The following is a 15,524-nucleotide window of genomic DNA, read 5'->3' on the forward strand; positions in this document are numbered from 1 at the left end:
CATCAGTATCTTCCTGGTCACTGCTTCACCTCTAAGCTTCCACCTCAGCATACTTTGCAGAAGGCTCAGTTGACAATAAGCTGCTGTTTCGCGAAAAACGGCTTATGCGACAAAATGCTTGCGCAATCCTATTAGCCGCGGTTTTCGTGGGTGGGAATTCTCCATAGCGCATTGACGAGATAATCTAAATTATCGCACGACAAGTTATTGCTTTATCGCGGCTAATTGAATCCCCTGCTATGACTAAATATCCTGCAAAATCCATTGTGAAAGGCTTATTGAATAAAGCCCATAAAATGTAAAGCTTTGCCAGGACTCATTTTATTATCTCTCTATGAGGTTGATCTGGGACTCACATTTTGAAAATAAGTTACAGTATATTAATTTCTATAGGGTACATGTTTTTTGTTTAATTTTTGAGTTGTACAGTAATCATATTGCAAGTAATTTAGTATAATCATTCCAATATCCACTTGTTAGTTTGACTACAAGTGCAGTCGTATTGGTGCTCCTGCCAAAAGGCCTGATTCTGATGTGGAATGATTTAGCATCAATGCTAACATATGTAAAAGCAGCAAGTGGCGTCTGTAGTAGAAAGATGCCTCCGGGTAAACTTCAGTGATTCACTGTTGCGTGCGAAGATGCAGCCATCGGATCACTTGCGTGAACATCGGACATCTGAGTAGCCCTCAATTAGAGATAGTCGCTTCCACTAGGAATTGCAAAAATGTAAAAAAAATTAAGTTTTTTTTGTATATAATTGCACTATACAATATGTACAGGTGACCACTTATTGTAAAAGTAAGACTACCCATATTTTTAGTGTTTCCTTACAAAAATACACTCCAATATACACTCCAATAAGCAGTGTCGGACTGGGGCGTGAAGGGCCCACCGGGGCCTATGCTTAAGGGGTGTGGTCATCCACCAGAGGGGGTGTGGCCAGCCACCACAGATGCTTGGCTAACCATTAGGCAAATCTTGGTGCAGTTTCTATAAAAGGTAACCAAGTCCCATGCTGCTCAGTGGATCTGCTCCACAAGGTAACTAGCTGTCTAATAGAGTAACAATCTATAATTTGAGGTCCGGGACCTGACACCTAGAGGAGGTGGTGGGCCCACAGGCAGTGGGACCCATCGGGCATTTCCCCTGTACCCCTGTGGGCCAGTCCAAACCTGCCAATAAGTGATACCTAGCAATAAATGTATTGCATTGAATAGTTTTCTATTTGTAGTAACAATGGGGTCGTGATGGCTTTGTAATGAATGCCTTAATAAATATTACTTGCCCTTTACAATTTTGTCATTTCATGAGATCCTTAATAAGCACTCCTTTTATACTGTGTACATGTATTAAAAAATGTAATGGATTATTGATTATAACAAAATCACCTGTACAGTATTAGTATTTGCTGAAATAATGGGGCATATGTATGAAGTGATAAAGTGGAGAGTGATAAACGGCCAACCAATCAGCTCACAACTGTCATGTTACAGGCTGTGTTTGAAAAATGACAGGTGGGAGCGGATTGGTTGGTCGTTTATCACTCTGCACTTTATCACTTACCACAGCTTCATACATCTGCCCCATTATCTGAAATATGTTTCATTGTGTTTCCATAGATGAAAATGGGCGCGTTTTGAGAATCAGTGCAGGAATAAAATACACACCACCCAGCAAGCATCAGACTACCAACTTTTTGGAATTGATTGAAGATTTTGAGGAAAAGCCAATCCTAACACCATTGTAAGTGCCATAAAATAAATAAATATGTAAAATAATATTTAACATGATAAAGTTGAGATTTATGAAATAACTGTAGAAATGATGAAATGTATCACAACAAACAACCCAGCAGCACTGGGCTGCTCCTGGTACTCCTGGCCAGTGGGTATTAGGGCAATCGTATCAAATTAGAATGCAAGTAGTTCTAAAGCTGCAAGTGCCAGTATGAACAATAGGGGTGGGGTACATTATCCCGGCGCACACAATGCCGTCGGTCAGAATCCGGCCGCAAGAATCCCGATGCATGCAGGTAAGTCATTTAACCCTTCCCCTAATCCTACCACTAATCCACCTTTTCTGCAGCCTATCCCTAACTCTCCCCTCCCACAGCCTAACCCTAAACCTAACCCTAATACTGACTGTCAGGATCGCAGCCACCGGGATTCTTACTCCTGTTGCGATTCTGGCACCATTTTGTGCGACGGGATGCCGACTACATCCCCTGAGCAGCACTGGGCTACTTCTGGTACTCGTGGCCAATGGGTATCAGGGTAATCCTATCAAATCAGAGTGCAAGCAGTTCTAACGCTTCAAGTGCCAACATGCACTCACAGCCCATGACTGTTCTTGCATGCATCACTTGTGGAAATACAAGTTGTCTTTAGGTGCAGCAGCAGGATAATTTTGTGGAAGCCAGTTTTCCGCATTCAGCAGAGGGCGGCCCAGTGTTGAGTAGGCTGGGATTTTAGAAACTGAAAGGAAGCTGGGTTATTTTGTTTTGGGGGGTTGTACAACTGTATTTATTCATGCAATTTCTGACATGCAAGATATCTCTACCCACATTCTCTTTGAGGCATCCTGCCTGGTTTTTATTTTATCATTTTTGTATTATTATTATTATTATTATTATTATTAACTATATAGCATTTGTAGGCCATACGCTTAGTGGTTTGCATATTTACCAGGAGTAAAGTAAATGAATAAACAGGTCTAGTAAATTCGCCTTGTGCACAGACCGCAAATCATAGTGCCATATCCATACAGTTTTGCAAAACTAAACTTTAGTAAATTTCCCCCTAAGTTGTCATTCATTACTATGGGCAACACCACCTTTTATAAAGCTGGCCACACACTAGATCAACTTTCATCCAACCATCCAACTAGTTGGCTGGCTGGAATGAAATCTGGTAATGTATGGGAGTAAATGATGATCAGCAGTTTGCTCCTAAATGCCAGAAAACAGATGAAAATGGTTGTCAGAAAAGTTTGTTAAATGCTTGATCTAAACAATTTGTTCAAACAACAGTTTTTGTCCATTTTCTGGCGTTTGGGAGCAAATTGCTGATTGTCATTTGTTTTCATACCTTACCAGATTTTCATTCCAACCAATCAACTAGTTGGATGGTTGGATGTAAGTTGTTCTAGTGTGTGGCCAGCTTTAGTCAACTATGAAATACTTTTCATGAATGCCCCTCTGTAAATCCTATTTTTATGTGCAATCAAAACGTGTCCAGTTCTTAAAGGAAATTTATCATGGGAAAAAGTTAGTTATAACATTACAATCAAAGCCTGGCTATGGAACACTGACATCCTATGAGACACCACTGCCAGATTCGTACCTGCACTATTTACCCTCTCTTCCCCTGTCCTCTCATGTACCATTTTCAATTGATTCTTCTGACTGCCCTTGTCTCTGTTACACAGAACTTTCTCCTCAGGAACCCTTCTTCTAATTTCTAAGGGTTTGAAAATAACAGTAATCAAATACAAGCCATGAAGTTACAAAGTAATCTAACTGGGGATTTATTTTTATTAATTACATTTTGGGAACAAGGAGGGAGTGATTTGTTTTTTTTTTACTAAATAAATTGCAAACTTTGTGTCTACAGTGGCTATGAATGTATGAAATATCCTCTGTCATATTTTAATCACGAGAAGCAGCTGCTGGAGACTAGCTGTCCTTTAACAAGCCAATCTGGCATGCAGTCATCTAACAACCAGCTCCTGACAGCTGATGAGTCTCACCACGAGATTGCCGGGGATCTCTCTAATACGCTTGATGGTGAGTTAATGAAAGACTCATAATTGTGATATAGCTGGGACAATTAGCATTTTATGACTTACCAATGTTGCTGTGCATTGTTTAATATATTCTTGTATTTATTGATTTTTTTTAATGTTTGAACATATGCATATGCAATGCTTTAGTATAGTGTTTATGGTTAAATATTTTTGTATTCAAATATTCTTAGCATACAAAAAATGTACACCAAAGGGTTCAGTTGAACCCAAATGCATCCAAATGTTTTAAATATTTTCCCTGCACTTGCTCATGACGGAGCCGCCAATCTGGATGAATTTACCATAGGAGAATGTCCAGGGGAAAGACTGCTCCTTATAGCCCTTTGGCAGAGCAACATCATAGCAAGGATGTTTTTAGACCTTAATCTAGGTTGATGCTGAGTACTTGGTTTTGGACTAGGGCTAATGTTTAGTTTCATTTAAATTATATATTTTTCTGTGTGATAATTTAAATAGAATTACAAAGAAAAAATACATATATTTATTATCTTTGTATGAAGTCCTATTATTTATGACATACATGGTTTTAGAATTACAGTATCACTAGGCAATTGGTGGTATCCAATGTTATTAAGTCAATCACCAGCAAATGGCATTTGTAAAATGCAAATATGTTAATGTGTGGTGACCAAATTGGAAACTTTTTGTTGGGTAAAGCTATTTATTTTTTACCTTTTAGTGTTGAACCTCAATTAACCATATCTTAGATGGTTTCCCTCTTCATTCAATTTCCATGTTTTGACAACGTGCTTATTTCATAGAGCAGTGGTTCTCTACCTAAACAATCAAGTATCCCCAACAGGTCATGTTTTGAGGATTTCCATCTGTAGAAGCATGTGGGATAATCACTGACCCTGCAAAATACATGATCTCACCTGTGTCTGATTAAAGAAATCCAGAAAACATGATGTATTGGTGGTACTTAAAGACTGGAGTTGAGAACCACTGTCATTTAGTATAACTACAGGTTGAGTCTCCCATATCCAAAATGCTTGGGACCAGGGGTATTTTGGATAACGGAATATTCCGTATTTTGGAATAATTGCATATCATAATGAAATATCTTGGGAATGGGACCCCAATATACACACAGAATGCATTTATGTGTTATATACACCATATACACACAGCCTGCAGCTCATTTTATACAATATTTTCAATAATTTTGTGGCTCAAGCAAAGTTTGTGTACATACATGAAATAAATTTATGTTTCATTTACACCTTATACACACAGCCTGAAGGTAATTTTATACCATATTTTTAATAATTTGTGCCTTAGACAAAGTTTGTGTACATTGAACCATCAAAAAATCAAAGGTTTTATTATCTCAGTCATGCCAAAATTATTCCGTATTTCGGAATATTCCGTATTTCGGAATATTCCGTATTTCGGAATATTTGGATATGGGAGACTCAACCTGTACTGTATTACGTAAGTAAATGTTATGAGACTTTCATAACTGATAAACCTTAAATTTTATGGCTTGGTGTAGGGGAAAAATAAACCAAAATTTTAACAAAAAATATATAAATTACATTGTTCTTCACTAGTTGAAAGTGATCGCTGATTATTAACCCAAAATATAATCAATTAGTTTTCACATGTATAGATATACCAATTATCTATACAAACATTTTACAATGACAGACATCTTATAGAAATCTGCATTTTAAGATTTTGTTACCCTCATGTTGCACTGTCACTCCATATGAAAACATATGTACATATATATATATAATACAATACCTATATTGCGCTACATCAACCAATTTATCTTACAATTCAAATATAAAAAAAATACTATATGATTCGTTAAAAATTCTTTTTAGTAGAGACTGCTTCCCCAAGTGCGGTCTCTTGCCAGTATGAACCAGAAGGGTTCTACGGAATAGTGATCTTGGGGAGTGCCAATCTCCAATTATGCAGGTTCAAATTCTCTCTTGATATTTTCTGTTTTAATGTCCATTTAAAGGGATGAAGACGAAGAAGGGATCCACTTTCAGTTTCTACAATGATACCCTCAACCAGAGTACACCCAATGACAATCAATCAGTTTCTGTTTGTTTTGTTAACATTTGGTTTTATTTAAAACAAATCAATGTAAAAATTAATAAAAACTTACTTATCGTGGCCATTGTGGGTTGGATGTTGTTACTAACTCACTGTCACCCCTTAATGGTAATGCTCCTACCTTAAATAGCAACATCCGTACCTAGATTCGTGCATCGTAGCCGGAAGTGGGACTGCTCACCTGGACCAGCGGCGCATTCTGAGTGACGTCATCACTCAGATCATTCAGTGGCTGTCACCATAGTTACTGAAAGTAACATTAACAAACAGAAAAGAATATTTGTAAAAAAAACTATACATAAGCAGCCAAGAAAGTGAAATATACTTTAGGCTAAATACGTACCACTAAACTGGTATGCTGTAAATTATGAATTACCTTAAATATGCCCTAATGGCTAAATAAGTTGCATCTTAATTGTAAAAAGATATCTATATCATATTATATATCAATATAGAAAGTAACCAATATACCTTATACATAACGCAAACTGATTGATATGTTATATTATTGCAAGAGGGGATAAGAATACATCCAATTAACCTGTTATCTATTAGCATTTGTGACATCCAGTGTAAACTGTAAATTGATCCTAGTATATAGCCTATTGATGATAATCTATTCGCTCCCATGTTACAGACCATTATAATATCTATATAGTGTCAGTCATATTTAATAATAATCTTCACCGGTGTTTATATTCCTATTCGTGGACATCTACCTTCAAGTCGTATATTACAATCTAAAGTAATGGTATAGCTTCATAGACTAAGCTATCCTTAACTTCATAAAAGTCCCCAATCAGTAGATCCACCGGCTCTCTAGCTGAAGTAGTTTAAGGGCTCGGTCACCACCCCTAATCATGTTAGACACATGGTCAATCATATGGTAGCGCAATGCATATAATGGGTGAGGGGCTAAACAAAAATGTCGGGCTACCTGCTGATCACTATGGCCATTGAGTAATGTGGCCCATATGGCGGACCAATGTACCACCATATGTTCCTTGAACATACGCTCAGTTTTACCTATATACGATAGGCCACATGGGCATATAATTTGGTAAACCGTGTATTTAGTATTACATGTCAATTTATAATTAATGGTGTACTTCCTCCCTGATAACGGATGGAAGAAAGAATCACCAGAAATCATAAAACTGCATGTAGTGCTCGTGCATCTGATGCAGCCCTTTTTGCTGTAAGAAAATTGCTAGTATTGGGGCTCTTGGGTCTAGTTACATTAGGTTTGTCAAATAATTCCATAGATTACGGCCCTTCTTATAACTAGCCATTAGTTTAACCTCCTGTAAATTGAGATCCGAATCTGATTGAATCATTGACCGCAATTTTTTAGACGCCTTATTGATGTTAACGCTAGCTGTGTTAAACTGAGTGACCCATGGTAATGCTTTAAGTTTACCATTTAAAAATGTTATTTTGTTTAGATAGTAACTCAATCCTATCCATTTTTAGTACTTTAGATTTGGCTTCATTCAATAGGGACATATCATATCCTCTCTCGTGAAATTTCACTATCATCTGGGCTAAAGCCATAACACGATCTGATGTGATGCATTTGATATGCAACAACTGTCAGAAGGGGATAGGGATGGAATCTTTTCATGTGCAAAATGTTATTACGATCTGTAGGCTTTGTATATAATGATGTCTTTATACTGCCATTCTCCAGTGAAATATTAGCGTCCAAAAATTTAACAGATGTTAGACTAGTATTATAGGTAAATTTAATGGGATGGTCCATCGCATTATGCTTGTCAATGAGCTGACTGAACTGTAATTCGCTACCACGCCAGAAAATAAGTAGGTCATCTATGTAATGACTGTAATAAACAATATTATTACTGATGACTGGGTCCTGAAAGAACACATCCCTCTCCACCTCAAACATAAACATGTTGGCGTACAATGGGGCCACACTGGACCCCATCGCACAGCCAACACGTAGTAAATAATACTTACCATCCAACTTAAAAAAAATATTAAGTATGAGGGAGAAGAGGTCCAGAATCAAATCCATGTCAGGTCCCTTATAATTGGGATGTTCCGTACCATTATTTTAGACAGTAGTATACGACATGAAGGTAGATGTCCACGAATAGGAATATAAATGGCTGTGAAGATTATTATTAAAAATGACTGACACTATATAGATATTATAATGGTCTGTAACATATGAACGAACAGATTATCATCAATAGGCTATATGCTAGGATCAATTTACAGTTTGCACTGGATGTCACAAATGCTAATAGATAACAGGTTAATTGGATATATTCTTATCCCCTTTTGCAATTATATGACATATCAATCAGTTTGCGTTGTGTGTGAGGTATATTGGTTACTTTCTATATTGATATATAATATGAAATTAAGATGCAACTTGTTTAGCCATTTATTTAAGTTAATTCATAATTTGATTATTAATTTGTTTATTATGTTGTCTCTATTACAGCATATCAGTTTAGTGGTATCTAGCTTAAAGTATATTTCACTTTCTTGTCTGCTTATGTTTTGTTTGTTTTTTTACAAATATTGTTTTCTGTTTGTTAATGTTACTTTCAGTAACTATGGTGACGGGCACTGAATGATCCAGGTGAGCAGTCCCGCGTCCAGCTACGATGCACAAATCTAGGTACAGGTGTTGCTATTTAAGGATGGAGCATTACTATTTTACTTTAGCCTGAGGACAATGTTGGTTTAGAGGCACTGAAACGATGCTGTGTACATGTTATGGATTAAAACTGAATTCAAGTACCATGAGTGCCGCGTCTGGTGGATGAGTATATACTGTAATATATATATATATATATATAATAATCGAGTTTTGAAAGGCATATACATATATCCCTAGTATCATTTAGACCAAAATAGGATCCAAAAGCATTTGACAATTTGCATACAGTATATCCCTGGTATAGTCATAGATCAGAATAGGATCATAATGCAATTAACAATATAAAAATGTATATGTCACAAGCCGCCGCACTGGAATTACTGTGCGAGGTGAACGCCGGGCAAGCGTTCGCTGAATCTCCCCCTACCTCCTGTCCATCATGCTGAGGATCAGTCCGGATTGGCTCCTACATCTATATCCTGCTGGCGCTTACACTTCTCCGATGCCGGTGATAGAGTTTTTGTGTTTCCGGTTCTGGCTTGGTCTCTTGTCTTCCAGTTGAGCTCCAGTTTTTCCTGCCTCCTATATTGTTGTTCTGCCATTTGTGTCATCTAGGCGGCACAGTTTTGCATATCATCATGTCATCCAGGCAGCACGGTCCGCAAATCTGTCCCCTGCCGTTTCTTTCATCCAGGTGGCATTGACAGTACTCTGTGTCTGGAGTATGCATTACAGCGTCAGCTTCTTGTGTCAACCCGGTGGCACAGGCTGCACTACAGCGTCAGCTGCTTGTGTCAACCCGGCGGCACAGGCTGCACTACAGCGTCAGCTGCTTGTGTCAACCCGGCAGCACAGGCCACACTTCAGCGTCAGCTGCTTGTGTCAACCCGGCGGCACAGGCCGCACTCCAGTGACTTTAGTGCGCAGTCCTATGCACCAACACCAGTGACTTTGTTACAGCTACACTTTGCTGCCGCCGCATCTACCTAAGTCATTCCAGCCCTCAAGGCTCCTACATGGCCCAGAGGCCGCTTCACATTCTGTGGCCCACTGGCCACAGCTTGCCAAGTCATACCAGCCCTCAAGGCTGCTACACGGCCCAGAGGCCACTTCTTATTCTATGGCCCACTGGCCACAGCTAGCCAAGTCATACCAGCCCTCAAGGTTGCTACACGGCCCAGAGGCCGCCTCATATTCTACAGGGTGAGCTGCAAACATGTGCCTTTGGTCTTCCCTCAGCTAGCCCTGCACTGCTGACTGTTGAAGGATTCTTTGCCACTTTGGGCCTCCTCTATGATGACCTGGACAAAGCGGCAATGGCAGAGGCTAGTGTCAGGTCTCTGAACAGAAAAACAAAGCCGCAGAGGACTACTGTACAGAGTTTTGGAGATGGGCAGTCGATTCTGGCTGCAATGACCCAGCCTTGCAAAGCCAGTTTCGTTGCAGACATGAACCTGGTTATTCGCATTGACCAGCGGCTACGTGAACGCCGAGTTGAGAATACGTTGCCTTCTCTGCCTCCGCGATTTCCGTTATGGGTAGCTCTGCCCGAGTCTGAAGAACCAATGCAACTGGGAGCGTTACGTCTTCTGGCCCAAGAGAAATGGAGAAGAAGTTTGTTGGGTCTGTGCCTGTACTGCGGTGGTAGAGGACATATGGTTTAGCTTTGCCCACTGAAGTCAGGAAAAGGCAAGGTCTAGATGAGCTAGGGGAGGTACATCTAGGCCGTGCATCCATCTCCCTGGTAAATTTTGTCCCTATTACCGCAGTCATCTCTCTTTCTAACGATCAAGTCTCCGTTCCTGCATTCATTGATAGCAGAGCTGCAGAGAATTTCATGGACGTAACCTTTTTCAAGACCTTGGGCCTGAAACCAGAGCCCTTATTCACAGCTGTGTCGTTTATTGGTCTGGACGGGTCAAATCTCTCCAAGCTTCCAGTCATCTGCCGGACCCCTTCATTGCAATTTGCTGTTGAAGCTCTGCATTGGGAGGAATTGTCATTTCTACTACTTCATTGTCCGCTGGCCCAAGTTGTCCTGGGGTTACCCGGGCTGAAAAAACACAACCCCGTAATCCTGTGACAAACTGGTGAAGTTCTTGAGTGAGGATCGACTTGTTTCTCCGGATGTTTTCCTGTCCTGTTCATCTTGCTGCCACTGTCTCAGCTGAGTCCACGTCCATTCCTGCTCCTTACGGAGATATGGGCGAAGTTTTTTCTAAAAAGAATGCTGATGTTCTGCCGCCTCATCATCCTTTCGACTGCCCCATCGATTTATTACCAGGTGCCAAGCTTCCTAAGGGCAGATTATATGCGTTGTCTATTCCGGAAGATAAAGCCATGTAGGATATATTCAAGAGGCTCTGGATAAGGGATTCATTTCTCCTTCTAAATCCCCAGTGGGAGCGTAGTTTTTCTTTGTCCAGAAGAAGGGTGGATCCTTCCGACCCTGCATTGACTTTCGCAGACTGAATAAAATCACAGTCAAGAATACTTATCCCTTACCACTCATCTCCGTCCTCTTCGACCAACTGTGTGAATCTTTTCTAAGGTTGATCTTAGAGGCGCATAGAAACCTATCCTCATCAGAGAAGGAGACGAGTGGAAGACGGTATTTAACACTCATTCGGGACACTTTGAATATTTTGTCATGCCGTTCGGCCTCTCCAATGCCTCAGCCGTCTTTCAAGATTTCATTAATGAGGTGTTAAGGGATGTCTTGGTAGTCTTTGCAGTGGTCTATCTAGATGACATCCTTAACTATTTGAAGTCCATGGATGAACATCGTAGACATGTGAGGCAGGCCTTACAAAGGCTACTGAAGAACAGGCAGGTCGCGGCCCTTTGGACAGGTGTCTCATACTGTGGGAATAGAGACAAATAACCATTGGTCCTGATGGTTTACAGTACTTCTACAAGAAGTACAGAGAACTAGTACTCGTATGAGTAAGGAGTAAATGCTTGAGGCACTGTTGGTCCATGGTTTGGCACCAGCAGCTTACACTGAAGGAGTGGAGTAATACACACAATTGGGTCAGTAGATGGCAGAACAACACACTCAGGCAAGGTGTTAGGACGATCTGTTGCACAATGAGTAAGTGCTTGAGGCACTGTCTGGTCACAGTCTGGCACTAGCAGCTTATACTGGAGGAGTGGCAAAAGATGCACAATTGCATCAGCAGGTGGTAGAACAATGCCCAGGCAAGGGTCTCTAAACTTCCATCAAGGATTAGGGTAAGATAGGGTCAGCCACCTGCAGCACTGCACTATAGCAGTGGGCACCCAAACAACCCAAAAAAGAGCTTAAACATTTCACAGTGCACCATTTCACTGCTGTTTCATTTGTTTTATTATTTCATAATTTTCCACTTTTTCTGATCTTCTCTTCAGGATTTTAAGAATGTTTGTTTACACATCATCCTCCAACCAACCTCTCCTTAGGCAGGCCTCACGAAAAGTGTTACAAACTTCCCCATCAACAGTCCTAAGGTCTTCAAAGGAAGTAGGACCTGTAACAGTGTAAAGCAAACTTCGGAGATAGAAGCATTCAAAATTTGTAGGCTGTACATTGTAAACACGGCCAAGAGCTTCTGTTGCTCTGATACCAGGATGACCATCTACAGCGACTCCCTGTTTTCTGTGCAGAAAAACTTTTGGAGAAGCATTCCATGTGTAATATTTTGGCAGCTCACAGTACAGCATGGTCCTTGCAAAGTCATCATTTTGACACAGTTGGAAGAAAGAAGTGAATGTTGTTGCATAATTTGGTATAATCAGAGAGCTGAGAATGCTGGCAAAGCCTGCTAAAGCTCTATTTGATAATAAACATTAAGGTCATGACAAAACATGACAACACAAAATGCTTGCTCCGAGGCCCTACCCATATTCCGTGAGGCCCCACAATGAGCGTCCAGCAAAAATTGTTTTTTAATTAATTAAAAATTAACAGTAATTAATTTCTATTTAAATTTTTTTTAGTTGCCTCCGCCGTGTTTTAATACGCTTGTGTGTAAAATTTCACGATCTTCACTTGTAAACTGTGGATTTGTATAGAAAGACAGAAGTACAGAAGGACAAATTTTTGCTTTGATATAGTAGAGAAGATAGAAAAGAAAAAATAGTAGATAAGCTAAATCCTTTTCTAATTCCGTACCTGACCTATCAAGGACGAAGGCTATGCAAAAATTGTGATTTTTCATTAATTAAAAATGAACAGTAATTCATTTCGATTTAAAAATTGTTTAGTTGCCTGTGCCGTGTTTTAATACGCTCGTATGTAAAATTTCACGATCGTGGCTTGCAAACTGTGGATTTGTATAGAAAGACAGAAGGACAAATTTTCGCTTTTATATAGTAGTTAGCTGGAGTACCCGGCGTTGCCCGGGATTTTAAAGATGTTTGTTTACACATTATCCTCCATCAAATCTCTCCTTAGGCAGGCCTCACGAAAAAAGTGTGACAAATTTCCCCATCCACAGTCCTAAGGTCTTCAAAGGAAGTAGGACCTGTAATGGTGTAAAGCAAACTTCGGAGATAGAAGCATTCAAAATTTATCGCATGTACAGTGTAAACATGGCAAAGAGCTTCTGTTGCTCTGATACCAGGATGACTGTGTACTTCCTGGTTGCTGGATCGCACTATGAAATGCACAGCAACTACTGCCAGTTCGTTGTGCAGCTGTTTCTGGCATTCAGAGTCTCCACGGTGTATAAGATTCATCCAATCGGTTTTACCCTTCAGGGGTTGGCAAAGGAATGAACCTGAAGTAGCCTCTGTGCGTTCCATAGTCCAGCAACCAAGGAGTTAGACAAAAAAGTTTGGTGGCCACTGTTGCCACCATCTAGTTGTGTTAGCTCACGCATGAGCAAGTTTAAATAAAAATTTGTGCTGCAGAGCTGTGTTTTTGCATCCCAGTATAGTTGCCATCTTTATGGGCCTGATTCTAAATCAGATCCATCTCTCCTCATGGATGCAGATAGCAATTTGTACCATATTCAGACTCATAATAAGACTGGCTTAATATCAATAATGGTTATAAATTCATACAGCATTTAAAAAGGTACTGTAAACTCCACGCGAGAGCCATAGTAAATGATGTTCAGAGACAGATTATATGCAACAGAATAAAATTCCATAATTCCTTAGTATGTAGCAAAATGCATGTTATAAAATCAAATTTTGAAATTAAACAAAAATAACATTTTAATATTTTTATTATTGACCTTGCAGATGGCCCAAGAAGAATGGTGTCCAAATCTGCATATAACAATAAACCAAACAGGACAATGCTTTTATTCTTCTTTGGTGATTTAGGTGTAGAACCATGAGAGATCTTGACTTGTAAACTGTGGCTTGTAAACTGTGGATTTGTATAGAAGGACAGAAGGAAAAATGTTTGCTTTTATATAGTAGATAGTACAGATAGAAAAGAAAAAATAGTAGATAAGCTAAATCCTTTTCTAACCTGTAGAGGGCGAATGCTATGCAAAAATTGTGGTTTTTAATGAATTAAAAATGAACAGTACTTAATTTTGATTTCTAATTTTTTTAGTTGTCTCCGTCGTGTTTTAATATGCTCGTATGTAAAATTTCACGATCTTGGCTTGTAAACTGTGGATTTGTATAGAAAGACAGAAGGACAAATTTTCACTTTTATATAGTAGATTATTTATTATTATTATTTTTTTTAGTGGTCTCATGTTGAACGCTTACCTAATTACACACCTAGAACACATATATTGCAGCCACCATATACAATCATTTAGTATCAAAATGCACACACCATTGTAATTATTCTCAGTATTACATAACTCCTCCTCGAAGCGCTTCCCGCATATTACACATTATACTTTCTATTTGTTAATAAGAAACACGGAAGCAGCTCCAATACATTAGGTGCGCTTGTATTATTATTTTATTTGCACACAGGCAAGATGTTAGGACGTACTGTTGCACAAGGAGTTGGCACTTGTATTACACACAGGCAAGGTGTTAGGATGCACTGTTGCACAAGGAGTTGGCACTTGTATCACACACAGGCAAGATGTTAGGACGCACTGTTGTACAAGGAGTTGGCACTTGATTCTCGGAATAGGGGTTCAGCAATACACAGGGTAGCGACAATGTTGCACAGGCAACTTCCTTCCATCCGGAGACTGGCTTAGCTAGCGACCAGGAGGCCGCACTTTACACCACAAGCGGCCGCCCTCATTCAGAGCGACCGCTTGAATCTAGCGATCGACTCTGAATGAGGACCATGGTCCAGAGGAGCGTTCCTGGGTTCCAGAAAGATCTTTGCATGCTCCTACGCTGCAGAGAAGATCCTTTGAGATCTTTCCAGATAAACTACGCTCTAGGGGTTCCTTGACCCCTTGTCAAGGGGGGGCTACTGTCACAAGCCGCCGCACTGTGAATACTGTGTGAGGCGAACGCCGGGCAAGCATTTGCTGAATCTCCGCCTACCTCCTGTCCATCATGCTGAGGATCAGTCCAGATTGGCTCCTACATCTATATCCTGCTGGTGCTTACGCTGCTCTGATGCCGGTGATAGAGTTTTTGTGTTTCCGGTACTGGCTTTGTCTCCTGTCTTCCAGTTGAGCTCCAGTTTTTCCTGCCTCCTATACTGTTGTTCTGCCGTTTGTGTCATCTTTCTCCTTTCTTCTTTTTTCTTTTGCCTGTGCAATACTGTATATATTCTGCCGTTTGTGTCATCTAGGTGGCACAGTTTTGCATATCATCTACCTGCCGTTTGAGTCATCCAGGCGGAATGGTCCACAAATCTGTCCCCTGCCGTTTGTGTCATCCAGGCGGCATGGACAGTACTCTGTATCTCGATTACGTATTACAGCATCAGCTTCTTGTGTCAACCCGGTGGTACAGGCTGCACTACAGTGTCAGCTGCTTGTGCCAACCTGGCAGCACAGGCCACATTACAGCGTCAGCTGCTTGTGTCAACCCGGCAGCACAGGCCGCACTCCAGTGACTTTAATGCAGTCCTACGCACCAACAC

General features: G+C 40.2%; 1 protein-coding gene across 3 annotated transcripts in view; it reads left to right on the top strand.

The window, feature by feature from the left end:
- MORN1 (MORN repeat containing 1) overlaps positions 1 to 15,524 on the top strand; it is a 735,456-nt gene that overhangs the window by 300,109 nt on the left and 419,823 nt on the right. For all 3 annotated transcript variants that reach the window (XM_088468235.1, XM_088468237.1, XM_088468236.1), the window contains exons 9-10: positions 1,623 to 1,746; positions 3,615 to 3,787. In XM_088468235.1, coding sequence (XP_088324361.1) covers positions 1,623 to 1,746; positions 3,615 to 3,787 — 297 coding nt within the window. The remainder of the gene's footprint in view (positions 1 to 1,622; positions 1,747 to 3,614; positions 3,788 to 15,524) is intronic.

This window comes from Taudactylus pleione, unplaced genomic scaffold (genome assembly GCF_031769625.1).
Source record: "Taudactylus pleione unplaced genomic scaffold, aTauple2 ptg000082l, whole genome shotgun sequence".
Lineage (NCBI taxonomy): Eukaryota > Metazoa > Chordata > Amphibia > Anura > Myobatrachidae > Taudactylus > Taudactylus pleione.